Genomic DNA, 23,600 nt, shown 5'->3' on the forward strand with positions numbered 1-23,600 from the left:
AACAATGGGTATATTCACTTGGGTACTGCTAATTGCGATAACACATAAACCCCAAATCTCAGTGGCTTACCACAATAGAAATTTATTTCTCTCCTACATAAAATCCAAAAATGGATGCCCCTGTGCAGAGCAACTCAGGGATCCAGGCTACTTTTGTCTTATAGCTGTAATAGCTCTATCGTCTTCTACTTTTTTTTTTTTTTTTTACTATATTTGTATTTATTTATTTATTTTATCCTCACCCGAGGACATTTTTCCATTTTTTGTTCAGATAGAGTGGGAGGGAGAAAGAGTGAGAGAGAGAAACATCAATGTAAAAGGGACACATCGAGTGGCTGCCACCCGCACAACCCAACCAGGGCCAGGGACAACCTGCAACCAAGGTACGTGCCCTTTGCAGGAACCGAACCTTGGACTCTGTGGTCCATGGGCTGATGCTTTAACCGCTGAGCCAAACCAGTCAGGGCCATCTTCCACTTCTGAAACCCACCTTCACTGTGTACATTAAGCCAGGAATGGGAGGTTTGTATGAAAGAGGCCCGGAAGTAGAAATTTCACTTTCACTCACGTTCTGTTGGCTAGAACTGGGTCACAAGGCCACATCTAGGTGCTGGAAATAGAATCCAGCTATGTGTCCAGGAAGAAGAGGAACAGATTTGGTGATCACTAGCTCTCTGTACCATGATGAAATCAAATGTAGTTGTAAAAAAAATGATAAGAGCCCTGGCCGGTTTGGCTCAGCGGTTAGAGTGTTGGCCTGCGGTCCAGAGAGACCCGGGTTCGGTTCCCGCTAAGGGCACGTACCTCGGTTGTAGTTTGTCCCTGGCCCTGGTTGAGTCGTGCGGGTGGCAGCCACTCGATGTGTCCCTTTCACATCGATGTTTCTCTCTCTCTCTTCCTCCCACTCTATCTGAACAAAAAATAAAAAAAATGTCCTCGGGTGAGGATTAAAAAAAAAAAAAAAGATAAGAAAGCTCGTTATGTACTAACATTGTTATGCAAAAAGGTAAGATACAATATCCCTTGTGTAAAAAGGGAGGAAGTATATATTCGTGTTTCCCCATATATACATCAGTAAGTTCTGCAAAGACAGGTTTGGGTTTAGGGAGTGGCAACTCTGTGGAAAGGGAATGTGGTAGGTGGAGAGTTCTCTGTGTACTCCTGGACTTCAGAGTTATATTAACCTATATAAATGCCTGAACAGGCCACCGACCAAGTTGTTGATCTGGAAGCACTGAGTAAAGGGGGAATTTAAATACACAGCCTGGGGTCAGAAATGGGAGAATAAGGGTTCAGAGCCTAGAGATTTCCCAAGCCCCTTAGCAGACAGCTGCAGTGGCTTTTTTTTTTCTTTTTTTTTATCCTCACCAGAGGACATTTTTCCATTTTTATTTTTTGTTCAGATAGAGTGGGAGGGAGAGAGAGGGAGAGGGAGAGAGAGAGAGAGAGAGAGAGAGAGAGAGAGAGAGAAACATTGACATGAAAGGGACACATCAAGTGGTTGCCACCCGCATGACCCAACCAGGGCTGGGGACAAACTGCAATCGAGGTACGTGCCCTTAGTGGGAACTGAACCCGGGTCTCTCTGGACCGCAGGCCAACACTCTAACCACTGAGCAAAACTGGCCAGGGCTGCTGGCTTTTTATATAACTATGCCCTGAAGTCTTCTAGAGACAACTAGAAATAGATTATGTGTAGAGCATGTTCATGTGGGCACACTCACTCTGCTGGAGAAAAAAGTCAGGACAGAGATCCAGAGGAAGCAGAACCTGAGTTGGTTTCTCTACAAGCAGGCCTTGCTTCAGAGCAAAGTGGACGAGCAGCAGGAGCTCCCCCATTCTGTACTTGACATGTGCACGTGTCATCCCAGTGGGCTGGTTCTAAGACAGGGATCTAGAGGATAGAGAGTTCTTACTCTCTCTTTTTTTTCTTTATTGATTTTGCAGAGAGAGGAAGGGAGAGGGAGAGAGAGATGGAAACATCAATGAAAGAGAACATCGATTGGCTGCCTCCTGCATGCTTCCCCACTGGGGATTGGGCCCACAACCTGGACATGTGCCCTGACCAGGAACTGAACCATCAGCCTCCTGGTGTGTGGGTTGACGCTCAGCCACTGAGCCACACTGGCCAGGCAGAGAGTTCTTACCTTTAATGTGCTCTTAGACTGATGAGTCAGGTTGGGACCACATAATTTTTACCTATTCATTTATTAATAGATATTTGAATGTCTACTCTAGTCCAGGTATTGTAGGTGGTAAGATGACAAAAATCAAGATGAAAAACATGGTTTTCAGAATTCCTGCCTATAGAAAGCTGTTCAGCCCAGGAATTGCCTGACAGGCTGCTCTCCAGTTGGCAGGGTTTTTTTTCTTTATTGATTTTAGAGAGAGAAAAGGAGAGGGAGAGAAAGACAGAAATATCAATGAGAGAGAACATTGATTGGCCACCTCCTACATGCCCCCCAAACGGTGATCTGGCCCACAACCTGGGCATGTGCCCGGACCGGGAATCAAACCTCTTGGTGTATGGGTTGACCCTCAACCACTGAGCCACACCTGTTGGGCCAGCTGGCAGTTACTTTCTTTCTTTTTTTTTAATCCTCACCCGAGGATATTTTTGCATTTATATTCAGATAGAGCGGGAGGGAGAGAGGGAGAAAAAGAGAGAGAAACATTGATGTGAGAGAGACACGTCGAGTGGTTGCCACCCACATGACCCCAGCCGGGCCGGGGATAAACTGCAACCGAGGCACGTGCCCTTAGCGGGAATTAAACCCAAGACTCTCTGGTCCGCAGGCCAACGCTCTAACCGCTAAGCCAAACCGGCCAGGGCATTTAGCAGTTTCTTTAATGTGGCAGTGGTAGGGATGGTGCTCACCCACTGAATTGTGCTTCTGCATCATTGTCTCACTGTTTCTTCCTCTTGCCCCTGAAGAATTCCTACAAAAGCACTTCTTAGTTTCAGACTTGGCTAAATTCTCTGCTTTCCTCAGGGCAGCCTCGACATGAGCTGTGTGGCTGTAATGGGACATTCATTTGGAGGGGCCACAGCTATTCTGGCTTTGGCCAAGGAGACCCAGTTTCGGTGAGTTTCCCAGTGATGCTGCTGTAAGCTCCACACACCATTCATTCATTCATTCATTCACCAAGTATTTGTTACACAAGTATTATGTGCTGGGCACTGTTTTGGGGGCTGGGGATTTAGTGGTGAACAAGAAAACAAGGTTTCTTGCCCTGGCCGGTTTGGCTCAGCGGTTAGAGCGTCGGCCTGCTGTCCGGAGAGACCCGGGTTCGGTTCCCGCTAAGGGCACGTACCTCGGTTGCAGTTTGTCCCTGGCCCTGGTTGATCGTGCGGGTGGTAGCCACTCGATGTGTCCCTTCACGTCGATGTTTCTGTCTCTCTCTCCCTTCCTCTCTCTCCCTCCCACTCTATCTGTACAAAAAAATGGAAAAATATCCTCGGGTGAGGATAAAAAAAAAAAAAGAAAACAAGGTTTCTGATTTCATGGAATTTGTGAGAGGAAATAGACTAGTAAACAAGCTAACAGATAACCAAATCCCCACCACCCAAGGGCAATGAAGAAAATAAAATAGGTAGCCCTGGCCAGTGTGGCTCAGTGGTTGGAATGTTGGCCCGTGAAACCAAGGGTCACAGGTTTAATTCAAGTCAAGGGCATGTACCTGGGCTGTAGGTTCCATCTCTGGCCCCTAGGCATGTGGGAGGCAACCAGTCAATATGTGCATCTATGTTTCTCTCTTTCCCCCCTCTACTCTCTAAAAACTCAGTGGAAAAAATATCCTTGGGCGAGGATTAAAAATAAAATAGGCTGATATGCTAGAGTATCTGGAGGCTTTTTTGAGAAAGTGAGAAGCTGAGATTCGATAGGCAGAGAAGCCAGCCATGTCAATGTCTAATGAAAGATCATTCTAGGCAGAGGGAACAGCTAATGCAAAGGCCCAGAGGTAGAAGGAAGGTTGCTGTGTCAGTGTGGGAGGAGCATGGTGAGTAAAGGGGAAGAAATTAAAGATATGATCAGAAAGATAGACAAGCCAGATCACAAGGCCTTTAGTCAGAGTAAGGAAGTTCAGTTTTCTTCTAAATTTGATAGGAAACCACTGAAGGATTTTAAGCAGAGAAAACAAATCTTATTTACATTAAAAAAAGATCCTTCTGGCTCGGCTGGTGTGGCCATTGGTTGAGCATTGACCCATGCACCAAGAGGTCACCAGTTTGATTCCCAGTTGGGGTACACGCCCAGGTTGTGGGCCCAATCCCCAATGGGGTGCATGCAGGAGGCGGTCAGTCGATGTTCTCTCTCATCGATGTTTCTATCTCTCTCTCTCTCTCCCTTCCTCTCTCTCTAAAATCAATATATAAAAAATATTAAAAAAAAGAAAAAAAGATTGCTCTGGCTACTATGAGAAGAGTGGATTGTAGCAGGACAAGACTGAAAGCAAGGGGACTAGTTAGAAGGAGGCTATTTCAGAGTCAAGGTGAGATGATGGATTTGCATTAGCGTGGAGGTGGAGGGATGGAGAGACGTGAATGGAGTCAAGATATGTTTTAGAATTTTCAGGGCTGCATGATGTATAAAGTGAAGAAAAGAGAGGAATCAAGGTTTTTCATTGGTGGATTCATCACTTGAGTGAAGACGATCATCCTTGACTGAGATAGAGAAGACTGGAGGAGCATTTCAGGCGGGGGCTTATCTTAGGGCCTTAGTTTTGCCCTTCCTTGGTTACTGCTTGACAAACTGGCTAGATCTTCGAGTTCTGACACCAAGGAGGCTTTCCCTGGCTTCCCCTGCCACGCCCACTCTGGGCTCACATAGCAGTTTGTGCAATCATGCTGCTAAGCTGTATTTTGTTACCTTTGTTTTGCCTCCCTTTCTTGAATGGGAGCTCTTTGAGAGCAAGAACTGTGTCATTTATCCCTGTATCCAGAGCACAGGCCTAAGCACAGTTGGTACTCAATGAATGTTGAATAAAGAATTAAATGAATGAAGTGTTGTTCTGAGTAACTGAAGTCAGCTGCCTGAGAGTAGATCCAGAGGAAGCAGGTCTGATCCTTGCCTCAGCAAGCTTAAAATCTAGAAGGATCTTTGGCGACAGGTGAATGTGGTCTGTATCCAAGATCCTAACTGAAAGGTGTGGACCCTGGTATCTCCTTGACTGTCTGAACCTTCACCGCACTGAAGGGAGATCTCTACCCCTTCCCCCACTGCCCTAACTGCTGCTTATTTATTTATTTATTTGTTTGTTCGTTCGTTTGTTTGTTTGTTTTTGTGTCCTTTATTGATTTTAGAGAGAGAGGAAGGGAGAGGGAGAGAGATAGAAACATTGATGAGAGAGAGCATCGATTGGCTGCCTCCTGCATGCCCCCCCACTAGGGATTTGGCCCACAACCTGGGCATGTGCCCTGACTGGGAATCGAACCAGCGACATTCAACCACTGAGCCACACCGGCCAGGCTGCCCTAACTGCTTCTGCACAGCAGTTCCAAATATCTGGTCCTGTTCCAGGTGTGCTGTGGCTCTGGATGCTTGGATGTTTCCACTGGAACGTGACTTTTATCCGAAGGCCCGAGGCCCTGTATTCTTCATTAATACTGAGAAATTCCAGACAATGGAGAGTGTTACCTTGATGAAGAAGGTGTGTGCACAGCATGAACAATCCAGGATCATAACTGTCCTGTGAGTAAACCCCAGGGTCACGATCCCCAGTGTCCTCTCCCTGGGAGCTCTGGCTCTTTTAATTACTTTGGGATTATCCAGAAACTCTGCCTATTAATGGGATACCTGAATGCTTCCTGAATTTCAAAATCTTAAATTTTTTAGATTTCGTATCTGTTCTTCTCCACTTAGTTCCACCTACAGTGATTTCTTCACTAGTTTATATGACTCTGACATGATTTCTTTGTTCCATTCTGGAAAAAAAAGGGTATCATGAGATTGTGTGTTGGGGAGGAAGAAGTGTGGGTCTGGGTGGACTCCAGAGATCTCTAACCTCATTTGAGAATTTAATCTGGTCTTTGGAAGAATGTGCAGCTGGTAGACCTTTGACATTTAGAAAATAGACCTTCAGAGACCTTTATGACGATCTAAATTAAGATACCTTCCAGAAACCGTCTATATTCTGGCTAAGAGAAACCACATTCTCTCCACTTCTATCACTAGCATTGTCAGGTAGTTTTCTTTCAGAAGCAATTTTTCACAGAAAAGTTTCGAGTAATTGTAAGAAATGTACCATGTGTAGGAAGTGGCCTAGAGCTGCAGGTGCAGGGCTGAAGGCTCACTGATAGGTCTCTGCCTCGCTCCTGTCCTGCACTCAAGCCTAACAACACACATTTCGAGGGTTTCAGGCCCCCTTTCAGCAAAACAAGTAACTGTACGCCACAGGCCTTGGGAATCACCCAGGTAGTCGAAATGCCAAGTCCTCAGCCCTGGAAGGCTAGGAACCGCTCAGGATCAGCGGCTTCTTCCCTTGCTCATCTTGGCCCTGGCTCTCTTTCATGGGGCCAGCTCCTCCCCCTTCATTTTGACTTCCTGGCAACAGAAGACTACTTGGAAGTTTCCCCAGGCCAGTCAGAGTCAGGATAATTGTGACCCCTGGAGGAAAAGGAGGTGAAAGCAGTTGGGACTGGGTGCACAAGGGAGATTTAACTACTGGTAATGTATTCTTTCTTAAACTGGGTGCTGGATACTCATGTATTCATTATATTATTCTTTATGCTTTTTCATGTGCCTTAAAAAATACATTTTTATTTTCATTTTTATTGATTTTTAGAGAGAGAGGAAGGGAAAGAGAGCGAGAGATAGAAACATCGATCGAGAGAACATCAATTGGCCACCTCCTGCAGGCCCCCCACATTGGGCCCACAGCCTGGGCATATGTCCTGACTGGGAATTGAACCGGGGACCTCTTGGTGCATGGGTCAATGCTTCAACCACTGAGCCACACCGGCCGGGCAAAAAATATAATTTTTTAAAGTCAGTTTTTGTGTGTGCATGGTATCAACGTTTAGCATTTAGATTTTCCTTCCTCGTTGATTTGATTATTTTAGTTGTAAGTAATTTAGCCCAAAATGAACCTAGTGAGAATTTTACTTTTGTATTAAATGTCTTTTTTATCAAAGGACTTAAAAAGTACTTTTACAAGCCCTTGCCCTCTCTTAGATCCCTTTTTCCTGCTTACTTTGGGGTACAGTTCTGAAGACAGGAGCGGATAAGTCTTGCGACTGTTCGAAGTCACAGGTGAAAGCCATGGTGCTCTAGTTTGTAACAACGCAGGAATGGCAGGTGCCGCACACGCTGCCTGCTCGGCCCTGTCCCCGCTCCAGCGAACAGCCGTTCCCTGCACTGTCGGGCACTGTGGTCTAGGAGCTGAGCAGCTCTGAAGCCAAGCACACCTGTGTTCAAATCCTAACTCTGACCCTTACTAGCTGTGTGACCTTGGGCAGATCATTCTCTGCTGATTCTGTCAAAGGGGAAGATACTTCCCTTATTGTGAAAATGAAATAATGCACATTAAGTACCTTGCACATAGTAGGTGCTTAACATATATTTGTGTGCCCTAGCCTCCAGACCCTTACCAGTTATTTGTTTTTCTTTCCCTCTAGTGGTTCTGTTCATCGGAGTCAAACTGACTTTGCCTTTGTGTCTGGGAACTGGATTGGTAAATTCTTCTCCACTCAAACCCGTGGGAGCTTGGACCCCTATGAAGGTCAGGAGGTTGTGGTGCGGGCCATGTTGGCCTTCCTGCAGAAGCACCTTGGTAAGGACAGACCTGGGGCTAGTGGGGCAGCCATGGGGTCCCGTAGATTTCCATGCACAGTGGTCTGTACTGATATGTCTCAGATCAGGGAGATTTATGGCAACAGGAAACCCTGGCTGAGGGAGAGTTACGTGGAATTATAGATAGAACACTTAGCTGAAAGTTTGGAGATCCTGACTCTTACTACCTGAATGACCCTGACCTAGTCATTTAGCTTCTCTGAGCCTGGTTTCCTCACTGTAAATGGAATATTCACCTTTCTGTACTCCACTATCTCTGTCCTAACTCATTATCACTTACCTCATCTGTATGGCAGAGGAGGTTATAATGAGAAATGGATTATACTTGTAGAAGTGCTTTAAAAAAAACAAAGCATGGGAAGATTATGACTAATGTCATAAATCACACCAGCTGACTGGCAAGGCCCATAGAAGTCTTTGGTCCAGCCTCCTACCCACAGGAGATAACGCTCCCTGTCCTCCCTGCCAATGGTCAAGCAGCGTGGAGAGTGCCCTGCCATGAGGGTCAGCCCTCACCACCCCTGGAAACGTCAGTGGTTTTGAGAGATGATATTCTAACAAGGACTAGAGAGATTCACTAATTTACCTTAAAAACAGAGAGTTTGTTTATGAAAGTACACCTTGCCAAGATGAACATGAAAAATTATGGGAACCGCCCGGCTGGTGTGGCTCAGTGGTTGAGCATCGACCCATGAACCAAGGGGTTGCCGATTTGATTCCTGGCCTGGGTTGTGGGCTCGATCCCCAGTCAGGGGCATGCAGGAGGCAGCGGATCAATGTTTCTCTCCCACCAAATTTTCTATCTGTCTCTCCCTCTCCCTTTCTCTCTCTAAAAATTAAATAAAAAATGTTATGGGAACCAAGGTAGCTTACAAGACTGACTTCTCTCTCTCATGGGCTCAATCGCTCTGTCTCTTCCTCTGATGGCATCTCTGTTTCTGTTTGTTCCAGTCGGCATTTTTCTTCTTTCTATTCCGTATTTTTTCTCTTGCTGATAGAATCTACTTATTCAGCCCTGGCCAGTTTGGCTCAGCGGTTAGAGCGTCGGCCTGCGGTACAGAGAGACCCAGGTTCGGTTCCCGCTAAGGGCACGTACTTCGGTTGCAGTTTGTCCCCGGCCCTGGTTGGTCGTGCGGGTGGCAGCCACTCGATGTGTCCCTTCACATCGATGTTTCTCTCTCTCTCTCTCTCTCTCTCTCTCTCTCTCTCCCTTCCTCTCTCTCCCTCCCACTCTATCTGTACAAAAAATGGAAAAATATCTTCGGGTGAGGATAAAAAAAAAAAAAAGAATCTACTTATTCATAGTTTCTGCTTCCTCATACCTTTCTTTTAACTTTGGTTGGCATGAACCACTCAAGGCTTGCTCTCTGCTCACTGCCATGTTTTCTTGGATTTCTTAGACCAGATTCCCAAGACAGGCAACTTGATCATCTCAGCTCATTTTTACTGCCAAAACACATTGCAGGCCACTGCCCAACCTAGGCGCGGAGCGCTCCTGATCAGATGTCCCTTTCTGATTCAGTCAGGGTGGCTGCCCTTATCTGCACGAGGCTGGTCCCTCAGCGGGCACTGTGCATAGGGCAGTTTCCTTCCGGAGGGAGCCAGGCTGCCTGGATCTCTAAGGTCTGAACTCGCTCCAACCTAAGACCAAGATCTGATACTTTGTAGCTTCCCCCTACTTGCCCGGGTTATTCCCTCAAGAGCTATCCTGAGACGCCTCAGACCTTTTACACAGGGCAGCTCTTGGTGCTTGGTGTCCACTCTGTTTCCTGTTCATTAAGCTAAATATCCATGGTCCCTCCACTTGTTCCCCTGCAGTTTTGCAGGTTGCCATTTATTATCGCCTTTGGAAGCACAGTGTGGTGCCCTGACTTGACCGGCATGTGCTAGGCATGTTCTGACAGTGCCTGGTCTGGCAGGATTGCCGCCTCTGTGCGGACACTAGACGCCCAGGTGGATGGCCTGCGTGTGTTAACCTTTCCAACAAGTGCCTAACAAATTTGCTTTGGATTGAGTTTGCTTTTATTTATTTATTCTTCTTATTTTTTTAATCCTCATCTGAGGATATTTTTCCATTGATTTTCAGATAAGAGTGGGAATGAGGGAGGGAGGGAGGGAAAGAGAAACATTGATGTGAGAGAGACACATCGATTGGTTGTCTCCCACGCAACCCTGACCAGGGCTGGGGATCGAACCACAGCTGAGGTACGTGCTCTTGACTATAATTGAACCCACAACTCTTTGTTCTCGAGCTGACGCTCTAACCTCTAAGCTAAACCAGCTGGGGCTGAGTTTGCTTTTAAAACATATGTGTCCTAGTCCGGCCGGTGTGGCTTAGTTGGTTGACTGTCATCTCATGAACTAGGAGGTCACAGTTCGATTCCTGGTCAGGGCAGCACACGCCTGGGTTTCTTGCTCAATCCCCCAGTGCGGGGCATGCAGGAGGCAGATGATCAGTGTTTCTGTCTCTCTCCCTCTCCCTTCCTCTCTGAAATCAATAAAAACATATTTTAAAAAACAAACATATCTGTCCTATTATGAAAGCATTGACATTTTGAACCTAAATTTGCATTTTTATATTTATGCCCGTTCATTTCATCTTGCTTATCATCAGCCATTATAGCAGCCTGGGTTTAGAGACTTTAGGGTTAATAGAGACCTTAGAGCATCATTCTTATCACCTGGTAGGAGAGGAATGGATCCATGTCTCATGACTTTTAAGGGGCCTGACTGCACGGTCCTCAGCCCACTTTCCCTGTTTTCTCTTCGGCACCATTTCATTAGGTGAGAGCTAAAGATGGCAGGGGCCCCACATGGCATGTTTGGACTTGCTTTAGTAACAGTGTCTGCTGAGCTAAGACCTGCATTGCTGGAGACCAGCAGAAGAGGAGATGGAAGGCGGGGAGAGTCTTACACTGGAGGAAGGTTGTTGAGGACCTCCTTTATACTTGCATTATGTTAGATGCATTCTCATGTGTAATCCTGAAGACAGCTTTTTCCAGAAGGTAGTTTATTATTAACTCCATTTTACAGGTGAGAACACTGCAGCTTGGAACATTTAAGTAATTTGTCCACAGTTATCTGGTTACTAAGGAGCAAAGCCAGAGTGCAACCCAGGCTGTCTGAGTCCAAAGCCCATGTGCTTGGTTGCTCTGCTTTTCTGCCAGTGACTCTGATGACCAACAGATGCAGTCAGTCTTCGGGACACACAGGACAGGCACCTGACAGGACGGAAAGGACAGCTGGGAAAGGAAGCTCCCCAGACGAAGCGATGCTTGTCTTTAATCTTAACAGACGATTAGGGTTCACCAGGCCGGGAAAGGGCGAGGGTCTTCTGGACAGGAGGCACCAAGCCTTGGAGGGCCTGTCAGCTTTGAGAGGCTGTGTGTAGTGTATCTGGAGCTCAGGATAGTGAAGTGTTGGAAGATGAAGGTAGAGAAATGGGAAGAAGCCAGATCTAGAAGCCCATGTATTTGCTGAAGTAAGTTTGGATTTTTCCTCACAGGCTGTGAGGGTCCTTGGGTTCTAAGCAGGGGGGTGTCATGCTTGGACTTGTATTTGCAGTCTGGCCGCGTCACGGAGGATGGACAAGATGGGGTGGGTGAGAGGCAGAGAGCCCAGGTAGGAGGCTCCTGGAGTATGTAGGCGCCGAGAGAGAAGACAGAGTCTGAACAGAGGCGCAGAGGCGCTCTGCTTGGGGTAATTAGCTTTGCAAAGAGAGAAAAGCTTTTTGGTGGCCACACAGTACCTTGTCACATGGGAAACGAAAAGAGGTGGCTGAGCTGAACCTCTCGCCACCTCTAAAGAATACCCCTGGGAGCACACGTTCCACCGACACAGGGATGTCTTCTTCCACTGAGAAGATCGGTGCTTCCCATGAACCCCGTGCGGCTCCTGCCTCCACCTCGTCACCCTCTCCTCCACGCTCCTGGAAGACTGTTTCACACCTTCTCCTTTCTCTCCAGCCCGCCAACACCCCCTCACCCTTCCTGTGTCTCAGCTGATTAACTTTGCTTCCCACTTCCCCAGGAAAAGGGAAGCAGTACACTTCCTCAGAATCCCAACACTCCATCCACCCGCCTTGTGCACATGCTCAGCGTTCTGTCTGGTTGCTGATGTTTCCTACTCAGCTCCCCACGCAAGGCCAGTCCCTCCACCTGCACGCGAGGCTTCATCCTTTTTGGCCTGCTCGAGGTGGCCGTGCCAGCAGTTCTTTTCTCTCACCTTAGATCGTCAATTTCCCCTCTCTACTGGTTCATTTCAGGCTGAAATTTCTCTTAAAAATCTCTCTCTTGACCCCATCAGTTTCCACCCTGTTTCCCTGTTCCTGCTAACAGCAAAGCTCCTCAAAGAATGTCTTCACGATCTGATTCTACTTGTCCCGTTCTCTCAAACCTGCTCCAGTCAATCGTTTGCATCCTAGTTCTTCATGAAAACTGTTTCCGTCAGGGTTGCTGGTGCCTTTCACGGTGCTAAGTCCAGTGGTCAGTTCTCATTCCTCATCCCAGCAGAACCCCCAGCAGCTTCTGACAGCTGACGATGCCATTGTCAGAGACACCGCACTGGTTTTCTGCTCTCAGGATCTGCTCCTCCCGCCTGCTTCGCCGCTTCCGGGCCTCAGTGCCCGGACCTCTTCTCTGTCTGCATGCCCTGCTGTCATCTAGTCTTGTGGCTTTAAATGCCACCTCCAAGCTGACAAGTTTGTATCTCCGGTTTGAGCTCGCTCTTGAACATCAGATTTATATAACCCACTGTTCAACATCTAATAAACATCACAAACAAAACCAGTTTCAATTGCAGTCTTTCCCTTCTCAACCAACAGTCACTCCATCCTTCAGGTTACTCCAGCCAAAGTCCTCGTTCATGTCTCTTACACCTCCCATCCAATCCTCAGAAAACCCTATCTCTGTAGACTCTAATCACTTGTCGTCACGCCACAGCTACCATCCTGTGAAGTCATCTCTCACTTAAATTAAAATGACTGTATTAGCTTCCTAACTGGTCTCCCTACTGCCACCTGTGCCTCCCTACAGTCTTCTGCCAGCCAGAGTGATCCTGTTAGAGTAAGTCAGATCTTTCCTCTGCTCAGGATCTTCCAGTGACTCCCCATTTCTCCGAGAGTCAAAGCCAATGCCCATTGTCCTGCCAGGCCACACGATGGGTCCTCCCCTCAGTGCCCTTGACCTCTCCCGCTGCTCTTCCCCGAGCCTCGTTCACTCTGGCTGCACCAGCCTCCAATGTTCCAGGGATGCTTTGGCTTCAGGCCTTCGTGGTGCTCCTCCCGCTGCCAGAACATTTTTCCTGTACGATCTCGTAGCTCGCTCCCACCTCCTTCCAGTCTTTGCTCAAATCTCACCTTTCCAGTGAGGCCAACCGTGACCAGCCTTTTAAAACATCGTACCTTCTCTACCTGCCCTCACCCCCGTGCCCTGGCACCACCTCCGCTTCTCTTGTCTGGCGCTCTTTTTCCCATAGCACTTCTCACCTTTACATCCTATATCATTTATTATGCTTACTGTTGCCTCTGCCTACTAGCTTGTGAGCTTTGAGGATGAGGATTTCTGTTTGTTTGTGGATGGACTTTTGGAACCAAGAACAGACTATGGCACATTGTGGGTGTGCTCAGTATTTTTTGAATGAATGAATATGTAGCACTTATTTGTTGATCTATTCCATGCCAGGTTCTTTGCAGGGCACTGGGATCCCAAGTGGAAGGAGAGTGGTCCCTGCCTTCTGTCTCAGGTTTTGTTTGTTTTGAACAAGGACATTATTTGCTGGCTCAGCTATGCCCTACTCCATCTCTGGACCATCTCTGACGGTTGTTACAGTGTAGTTAGACCTATCTGCCCATGACCCCAGTGCCCCCTCTGGAATCATACCCAGTGCCACACTACTTCATAGAGCCACACTATTCCTTCTGCCCCTCACTGAGGTGGCCCTGGCTTTGCATCCACTGGCTGGCGTGCAAAGGGCCTTTTCTTGCTCAGCACCATCTCCGAGCCTGAGAGTAGGCTTTCCATTTTCTTAGCTTTTCTGACCAAGGTGTGAATTCTGTTTCTGTCCTTTCCCAGCTATAATGATGTTGGACAAGGCAGACAGCTTCTTTGCGCCTCCGTTTCCTCAACTATAAAGTAGGGCTAATAACAGTACTTAGCTCATAGGGATATTGTGAAAATTACAGTTTAGCACAGTCCCTACAATGAGTTCTTCAATAAATGTTACTTTTTGTTGTTATTATAGAGTTATTGTAGATTAAGCAAGTCATTTATGAGGCACCTTATAAAGGCACTGCGTGAATAATAGTTACCATTACTGCTACCACCATTATAACCAGTCCTTTTAGTGCCCCAGGTACTCGTCCTCTAGGCTGTCCTAGTAAAGTCTGTGCTAGAAACTCTTTGATCTAACCTTCCAGTGATTTACCTAACCTTCCTGCTTTGTTTGTTTTTTCAGACCTGAAAGAGAACTATAACCAATGGAACAACCTCGTTGAAGGCATTGGACCATCGCTCACCCCAGGGGCCCCACACCATCTGTCTAGCCTTTAGACACAACTGGCCATTTCTGAAAGGTCACAAATAGGAGAGAAGCTGAGCTGAATTCTCGCGTTCCATAACTCCTATCAGGAAGTGGTCGACAGGGCCCTTCTTCGCAGATCAAAAAGATATGATCACACTGCTGATTGGATAACTGGGTACTTTGATCTTGGACTTGTTGATCTTAAATTCATGGTAGGATGTGGGTCACTTACTGATTGGCACGCTGACTTTCTGGGGCCTGAGCCCCGATGGTGTAGGGGATGAGCAGTGGGGGTGGAGCTGGGGAGCACCCAAGCCCTGAGCTGAACACCATGAGCACTGTTAACCCAGCAAGCCTACTCCCTCACCTTGGGCCAGTATAGCTTCTGCAGCGGAAGAAATGAAGCCGAAGGATGGAGTGAAAATACCTATCTTCAGGACCTTTAGGCCAACCTGGCCCTCTCTCTTCTTACCTCTCAGCCTTCTCCCTCTCCAGGGCCGCTTGGTGAGTTCTTAGCGTTTTAGGTATCTTTCTAGGATATGCACCATCATCAGACTTTCTGTTTATTTTCAAGCCTTCTCCATGCGTGAAGCATAGTACTGGGCGCTTAGTCAGGACTTAAGCTGTCCTTGTGAGCCCGTGGAGGAGGGCAGACAGCATTGTCCTCAGAGCACCGGGATAGCAGCTGAGCCTCAGAAGCTCTGGGTGTCTTGGAGTTTTGCTAAAAATGTATCTTGACACAAGGAGGTTGAATTGGGAGAAGACAGAATAACAGTGTTAAGTAGCCATTTGACCAGGCTCTTGCCCCAGAGGGAGGTAGTTTGGTCAGCTAGAGTTCAGGAGGCCACCCCTGGAAAGGTTAGGCACACTTTGGCCCTGTCTCTTACCTTAGGTACCACAAGCCTCCGACTTGCTCAGAATCGGGGTGCTGTAAGTTGTCTGTTTTCTGGCTCTGAGGCCCTAGCCCCAAATTTAAGTCACGATATAGGTTGAAGTTTTATTCTGTTCCATTTATACTATGAATGATATTAATACTCATGTTTGCTTAATGAGATGTTGGACTAGTCTTTACTTAATCTGCATTAGAGCAAGATGGGAGCCATCTGGAAGTAACTTTTCCTTCTGTCTTTCTTTGTTCGCTTACCACTTGTGCCCACGTGGAAAAAAACTTTAAAAGGAAAGAAAGTCTTCCTGGGGAATCTAGTTCAAAGCTGTCTGGGAAGATCAGCCCGGAACTCTCCTCTCCACTGCTCTAGACCTCTCACCTCAGTTCGAGCAGGTGACCCAGAGGAGGCCAGAGCAAAAGGGAAATGCGTCTCTGCACGATAGGTCCCAGGTCAGTGCCACCACCACAAGCCGGGCCTAGGTCTCCCGCCTCTCAACAGTTGTTTTAAGAGGTGAAGCATCAGATCCGTGGAGGCTGTGAGCCTTGGGAGGGGCTATGAATTCCAATGAGACGTAGGGTAAAGAGAATATCATTAAAGCCCTGGACTCTAAAGTTATTGGCTGGTTTTGAGTCCTGTTTTCACCATCACTAACTGGGTAAATTTGAGAAAATTGTGTTCTCTTTCCTATCTCTGTTCCTGCATTTCTTTTTTTTTTTTATCCTCACCCGAGGACATTTTTCCTTTTTTTTTTTTTTGTTCAGATAGAGTGGGAGGGAGGCAGAGGAAGAGAGAGAGAGAAACATTGACGCGAAAGGGACACATCGAGTGGCTGCCACCCACATGACCAACCAGAGCCGGGGACAAACTGCAACCGAGGTACATGCCCTTAGCGGGAACTGAACCCCGGGTCTCTCTGGACCGCAGGTCGACGCTCTAACCGCTGAGCCAAACCAACCAGGGCTCTGTTCCTACATTTCTAAGATGGGGGTCTGTATTATAGTTAGGAGGATTAAGTGAGAGGATGTATACGTATATGGATTATTTAAAAGTATGATTCCTACTTTCTAAATATACAAGATTTACCCTTGCCGGTTTGGCTCAGCGTTTAGCGCGTTAGCCCGCTGACCAAAGAGTCTTGGGTTCGATTCCGGTTAAGGGCACGTACTTTGGTTGCAGTTTATCCCCAGCCCTGGTCGGGGTCATATGGGAGGCAGCCAATCAGTGTGTCTCTCTCATATCGATGTTTCTTTGTCTCTCTGTCTCTCTCTCTCCCAATCCTCCCCCTCTCTTTCCCTCCCACTTTATCTGAAGATAAATGGAAAAATATCCTCGGGTGAGAAGTAAATAAATAAATAAATAAACAAGATTTTTCCAGTCATCCTCTAGCTTAATTGCTTTAGGTCAGAGAAAATGACCCATATGATTTTCATCCTGAAACTTGCTTGTTGGCCCAGTATGAGGTCAATTTTGTAAATGTTTCTTATATACTTAAAAAGACGATATCCTGAAGTTGTTGGCTTACTCAACATGATGGATTTCCTTCCATGAGGGTGCAGACAGATATGTAATAGGGCCTCTCGACCCCCGTTGGGGTCCAGAGCCCCTCGGCACTCATGGAAGCAGTAGATGCCACCCTGGTGTGCCTGGACTGGTTCTGCAGATACCAGGGTTCTGGCAGCTTCAGCACATGAGACCCAACTTCTGTCTACCTTAGAGCCATACATGATGCATGTGTATGTTATGAAAACAGGGAGCCTCCCTAGAGAAAGAAGTGTTTGGAAACTGGATCTGTTTCTCCTCCATTCAGTTCATATTCTCATTTATCCAGCAACATTGGAATAGGTCAATTTTCCCTATAACTGAAAATTATTATCCTTTAAGCCACAAAACATAACATTGACTCTTTTGAATGGTAATTCACCAAAAAGATAACGCACAGACTTCTTTTTTTCCTTTTTATTAATTTATTTTTTTATTACAGATGTCTTCCCCCCCATTGTTATCCTCCTCCTCACTCCCATCCCACCCATCACCACCCCCACCTTCACTACACAGTTGTCTGTGTCCATTGGTTATGCATATATGCATATAAGTTCTTTGGTTTATCTCCTCCCCCAACCTCCACCCCCCTTTCCTCTGAGGTTTGTCAGTCTGTTCCCTACTTCCATGTCTCTAGATCAGTTTTGTTCACCAGCTTATTTTGTTCATTCTATTCCACATATAAGTGAGATCATGTGATACTTGTCTTTCTCTGACTGGCATATTTTACTTAGCATACCATAATACTCTCTAGATCCCTCCACATCATCTCAAAGGGTAAGAGATTCTTCTTTCTTACAGCTGCATATTATTCCATTGTGTATATGTACCACAGCTTTTTTACCCACTCATCTACTGATGGGCACTTGGGCTGTTTCCAGATCTTAGCTATTGTAAATAACACTGCTAGGGGTGCATTACATACACTTCTTAATGTGAACTGACCTTATTTAACTTTTAGGATGTTTCAGGCAGGATAGACTAGATTATATGGTAGAAACAAGCAGCCCTGAAAAGCAACAAAAGTTTATTTCTTGCCCATGCTACTTGTCAGCTGGAGGCTCTTCTCTGTATCATTTTTATCCTCCTTGGGGACTCAGGCTGGCAGAACTGCCACAGTCTGGCAGTGTTGGAAGAGAGCATGGTAAAGCTTCCTGCCTAGAAGTGACACTCGTTTCCGTCCACATTTCACTGACCAAAGCAAGTCATCTGGCCACACCTACCATCCCATAGCATCCCAAGAGAGCCAAAGTATGTGTGACCAGGCCTAATGTCGGAGCAGTGGCACTCCGGCCTATGAAGTATGGATAGCTCTTTGCACCTACACTACGTGCCCCCCGCAGCTGTCCTCTTAGTCCTTTGATTGCATTTCATAGTTTGTGTAGTCTCCCTGTGGTCAGACGGCCAGCCATTACTCTTCATTGCCTTTGATGTGCCAGCCCCTAGCAGCTCTCCCTTTTCACTTTATTACCTCTGACCAGCTACATCATTTACAGCTGTCTAAAGTACAACCAGGAAGTTACTGAGAGGGTTTTAGGGATTCTCCTGCAACTAAAATGCACTGCTTTTAGTGCTTAGAATTTGTAACCCTTCCTTTGACTGCTCATAGGGGGTATGACAAGGTTTTTGGTCCTTTGTCTTGGTTTTTTGGTTAGCTTCCAGGGAATCAAAGGACACCAGGTAAATGGCCTTTAGGTAAACAAGATACTTCTACATATTCATTGTTATGTGTTGATAAACTGCATTCAGTTAATCCATTTGAGAGCAAAGATGTCTTGTGTTTCCTTTGCATCTTCCTGTTCCCATCCTATTACAGAACTGTGCTCATGGAGGCCTCCTAGTGGTATACTGTGAAGTTTCTGTGGAGGGAATGGTGTGTCAGGAAGGGAGGGAGGTGAGTAAATACAGGATGGAATGAGATTCCTCTACCCTCCCGCTTCCTGGAAGCATCAGGCTGAGGCTGGTTGTTTCTTGCTGTGTCCCCAACACAGTCTCCAAGCTCCTTTCTGGTATGTGTCCTGACACAGCGGCCCCCTTGCCCTTCCTCAAGACGTCTACTGGGCTCTTAAAATGTTGATTGATGGACTCCAACTTCATGTGTTGGCCTTGCGGGGACATTCATCTGCCCCCTTTTTCTTCTGGGGCACCACTTACCTCTGGGCCTGCAAAGTGACAGAGGGACAGGAGATGCCATACTCTGTACTCAGGACCCAGCCCTTACTAGGGAGCTTACTTTCTGTCCCATCACAGCCAGATACAAAGGCCAAGTGTCCCTGGCCATAGCTGCATGGCAAAATGACAGCGACAGTGATGATAATGGTAATCACTGTCATAGCCGACATTGATTAGGCCCTGCTTGCATGTGCTCAGTGCTTTTCACGCATCATCTCATTTGCTTTTTATAGTAACCCCACGAGGTCAGGTGGTATTGGCCTCATTTTGGGTATGAGAAGCAGAGCCATAAAGAAATGATTTGATCAAGCTCTCACAGCAAGAATGTGGCAAAGGTGGGATTTAGGCATCAAAATCCAAGCTCTTAATCACCAGGCCATATTGCCTAATACACCTACCTGGTTTTGTACCTTTCCTGTCACTTTAAACTGTCAGGTACATGGAATATAATTTCATGATAGGTCGAATCAAGAATGTCACATTCTCCAGCAGTTTCTATACGAACTTGTATTGAGATGTGTGATGTCCTCAGCACTGCTGAGAAGTCGGCTGGACAGAGTTGAGCTTCACTGAGGACTGTGGGTCAGGGGCCTGCTGATAGGGGAGGACAGCACATGGTCTTTGAAATCAGACAACTCAACACTGTTATCCCTGTGACTTTATGCTAATTTATCAGCTTATATGAGTTTCAATGTTCTCATTTGTAAAATGGAAATTCTAATAGTATTAACCTTTTTAAGTTATAATAAATGAAATAATGCATGGAAAGCACTTAGCACAGTGTCTATACTAAGGAGTTATTAAACATTAACTACTTTTACTATTATTGTTTTATTTGGTCCTCTTTACATGCCTAAGAGGTGAAGTATAATTTGCTGTTGTCCTCAGTGGCCCCAGATGGTCTGAGCCCTTACTCCAGCTTCTCCTGTTTCACAGTTACCCCCCCAGCGAAGCCTGCTGACTGCCACTCAGCTGCTACCATCGTGCGAGGGCGGAGCTAGAGGAAGAGAGAGTTTTTCCATCCTCTTTGCTCTCATTTCCCTGCTCTTCACATCAGACATCATCCACAACATAGTGCTAGCTTTGCAGACTGTTCATCCAGGAGAAGTCTACACTCTTAGGTTCTGGTTTGGGCTTTAATATCATACCTGGTCATTCGCAGACACGTCTGTGCACAGATGTAAACGGAAGGTCCTAAAGTGCTGAATGGGAGAATCAGAGAAGGTCTGTGTAGAGGTGGCCAAAGGGAAGAGGACATGGGGACAGGGAACTGGTAGTAGGGGCTAGTTGTGTTCATCCTTGTCTGCTGCCTCTGAGGCAGGGGTCGGGGTAAAGCACCCCATGACTTCAGGAGAAACTTCCCCAGGCCTGAGAATGGCCTGCAGATGACCCCTGCACAGCTCTCCCTCACTGCCATATCTGATTTCTTGCTAAGTTCTTCTGTTTCTTCCCACTTGGTGATTCTCACTCCCAGCCTGTTCTTTCCATTTCTTTCATTTGAGTTTAGTCCCTCCCATCAACTCACCCCGTCATCATTTTTACAGTCTCCTGGACTCGGATTTCTCCTTTCCTCCGCATTCTGCTGCCAGCTGCCTGAAACACGACTTTTATATCAAAGCAGCAGCCTGGCAAAGTGGTCTAATGGAAAGAGGACCACGCTGATCGGAGCCCTGGGTTCTTGTCTCAACTCTCGCAGTCTCTCCATCTATGACCTTGTGCGTATGCTTTTCTTCTCATGACTTCAGCATCCTTAACTATCAATTGGGATGTGAGGTGGTGGTGGTTGACTTTGCTGGTCCCCTAGGCCAGTTCTGGCATTTTCTGTCTGTGTCACTGCGTTATCAGGAATCCACAGGACTCTCTTTATCCTGTACGGTTGGATCTCAGGCCCTCATCTGGCTGGTCTTGCCCCGCTCTGTCCTCTGCTTCCTCCCATGCCCTCTGCTTTCTCCACAGTTCCCTTTATATGCCTACCCATTCCCCAAACACACACTCGCTCTTTCTCATGATCCTCTCTTGCGTGCAGGGCCTCCCCAACCTCCTCGCTGTACAACCAAATACTGCTAATCCGTGGGCCCATTTCTGGTTCCCCCTCTTCCATGAAAGCCTTTTCGATTAAATTCAACTAACATTTGATCTCTTGTCCTTCTGCTACCCAAGAGAAATATATTCTGTGCCATATTTAGTGTTGTACTTTATTACATTATTTCAGGAGCAGGCCCTGTCTGTTGGACAGGGAAAAGCATCCTCCTGTTGATTGGAGGGGATCGCCATCCCCTCATCCCCCCCCCCTCACGCCCCCCATCTGCAGGCTTCTTGTTTCCCAGCCAGACTTGGGAACAGCTGGTATTCACCCGGCCCTCTGATGTCTCCGGCTGCCCCTGCTTCCTTTTTTTTTTTTTGGTTTTCTCAGATCCCAGCTGTGGGGCCCAGGACAGAGCCACCAACAAGCAGCCAAGGGCAGCTGGAGCAAATGAGATACGTGGATGTGTAACAGTCGAGAGTTAGAAGGAAGGCAGAACTGAGCACAAATCACACCAGTGTTGAAAACGAGGGAGAGCAGTTTGCCAGCTTGTCTTTCCCATCTTGCTTTCAGCTAAAAAAAGAAGCTGCTAAGAAATACAGTCCTCAGCCTGCTGAGCCAGGTGGTCCCTCGGTTCCTGCCAAGCGTGCATATATAATCAGTCATCTTCGTGGAATCACACCCGGGTCTGAATCTAGGCACTGACACTTTTTTGCCATTTGATTGGAACCAGTGAACCCTTCTGAGCCTTTGTTTCTTTTTCTGTAAAATGGGGTCGCTAACGTCTGCCTTGCCCCTCAGTAACTGAGGGGGGTCCATGTAAGATATAAGAGCACTTTGTAATTGATCAAGCACTGGACAAATACATGTTGCTATTCATAGCAAATGTGCCATATTTTATTTTTGCTATAATGTGCTACTAACGAGCACTTATTCTGTGCCAAATACTGTGCTAAGTGCTTTACATACATTGTCAATACATTTAATCCTAGCAACATTCCTGTAAGATAATGCGTTATCCCCTTTCAACAGATCAGGAAAGTGAGATTCAGAAAGACTGGTGCTGGAGCCAGGATTTGAACTTAAACTGCTGTGTCCCAAATTCAGTGCTTTTAAATTCTGTTCCTTCTGATCACAAGAAGAAAATGGTTCTTTACCCTATGTAAGCTAAAATAACCCACAATTTGATCTCCAGTAAATGCCCTGCACAGTTGGGTCATACAGTGAGTCATTTTTGTTGAAGACATGACCAAGTCCTGACAGTACACCTTGAATTGCTTTTCTGCCAGTAGAGATGGACTGGCTCCATTCATTCACCCATCCATCCGTCCGTCCATCCATCTATCCATCCATCCATCCATCCATCCATCTCATGTAAAGTTAACAGTTCAGGGAGCCAGTCTGATAATACAGTACTGTATAAACCATGGAGCCAACCAACTGGCAGAATTTTATATTTTGTTGCTGTTGTTAATCCTTACATGAGGATACCTTTTTTTCCCATTGATTTTTAGATAAAGTGGAAGGAAGGGAGGGTGGGAGGGAGAGGGAGAGAGAGAGGCATCTGTATGAGAGAGACACTCTGATTTGTTGCCTCTCTCACTACCCGGAGCAGGGCCAGGGATTGAACCTACAATCCAGGTACATGCTATTGACCAGGACTTGAACCCGCAACCCAGTGCCCTAACCCCTGAGTCAAACTGGCCAGGGCTGGCAGAATTATATTTTTAAATCTCTAACCCACATATTGTAGATTAGTGATTCTCAACTCTAGATTCACATCAGAATCACTGGCCGGTTTGGTTCAGCGGCTGGAGCGTCGGCCTGTGGACCAGAGAGTCCTGGGTTCAGTTCCCGCTAGGGGCACGTACCAAAAAAAACAAAAACAAAAATACACATGTTCTGCCCTGGCCAGGTAACTCAGTTGGTTAGAGCATCATCCCGATACACCAAGGTTGCAGGTTCGATCCCTAGTCAGGGCACATACGAGACTCAACCAATGAATGCATAAATAAGTGAAACAACAAATTGATGCTTCTCTCTCTCTCTCTCTCTCTCTCTCTCTCCCTCTCTTCTTTCTCTCTAAAAAACATATCCTGGCCATGTCTCCAGAGATCCAGAGATGCTGATTCAAGGTATAGGGTGGAGCCCTGGATGTGTGTGTGTGTGTGTGTGTGTGTGTGTGTGTGAGAGAGAGAGAGAGAGAGAAGCTCCAGAGGCATTCCTGATAATGCAGCCAAATATGAGAACTTTTGCTGTGATTTAAAACTATTAGCCTATTTTCTCTTTTATGAAATAAGAGTATTTGCTAGCTAGAAATATAGAATCCTTAAATTTTAGACTTGGAAGAGCCCTTACATTATTGTTCCATGAACAATAGAACTTCAACAAGTAGCTGGCAAACTTGAATCAAAATTTAGGCCTTCTGCCCTGGCCGGTTTGGCTCAGCGGTTAGAGCATCGGCCTGCGGTCCGGAGAGACCCGGGTTCGGTTCCCGCTAAGGGCACGTACTTCGGTTGCAGTTTGTCCCCGGCCCTGGTTGGTTGTGCCAGTGGCAGCCACTCGATATGTCCCTTTCACGTCGATGTTTCTCTCTCTCTCTCTTCCTCTCTCTCCCTCCCACTCTATCTGTACAAAAAATGGAAAAATGTCCTCGGGTGAGGAAAA

General features: G+C 46.7%; 1 protein-coding gene across 4 annotated transcripts in view; it reads left to right on the forward strand.

Annotated features, from left to right (window-relative positions):
* Positions 1 to 20,497, forward strand: part of PAFAH2 (platelet activating factor acetylhydrolase 2) — a 40,272-nt gene extending 19,775 nt beyond the window's left edge. The window contains exons 8-12 of one of the 4 annotated variants that reach the window (XR_004958917.1): positions 2,994 to 3,085; positions 5,523 to 5,693; positions 7,619 to 7,773; positions 14,247 to 15,648; positions 20,455 to 20,497. Coding sequence is in view for 2 of the 4 variants with exons in the window: in XM_036256445.1 (XP_036112338.1) it covers positions 2,994 to 3,085; positions 5,523 to 5,693; positions 7,619 to 7,916 (561 nt within the window). In the remaining 2 variants the exon portion in view is untranslated. Of the gene's footprint in view, positions 1 to 2,993; positions 3,086 to 5,522; positions 5,694 to 7,618; positions 7,955 to 14,246; positions 15,892 to 20,454 lie in introns of those variants that run through there. The other 3 variants (XR_004958916.1, XM_036256446.1, XM_036256445.1) reach the window with 3 other exon arrangements.
* The last annotated feature ends 3,103 nt before the right edge of the window (positions 20,498 to 23,600 follow it).

The sequence above is a fragment of the Molossus molossus genome, unplaced genomic scaffold, assembly GCF_014108415.1.
Source record: "Molossus molossus isolate mMolMol1 unplaced genomic scaffold, mMolMol1.p scaffold_m16_p_12, whole genome shotgun sequence".
Lineage (NCBI taxonomy): Eukaryota > Metazoa > Chordata > Mammalia > Chiroptera > Molossidae > Molossus > Molossus molossus.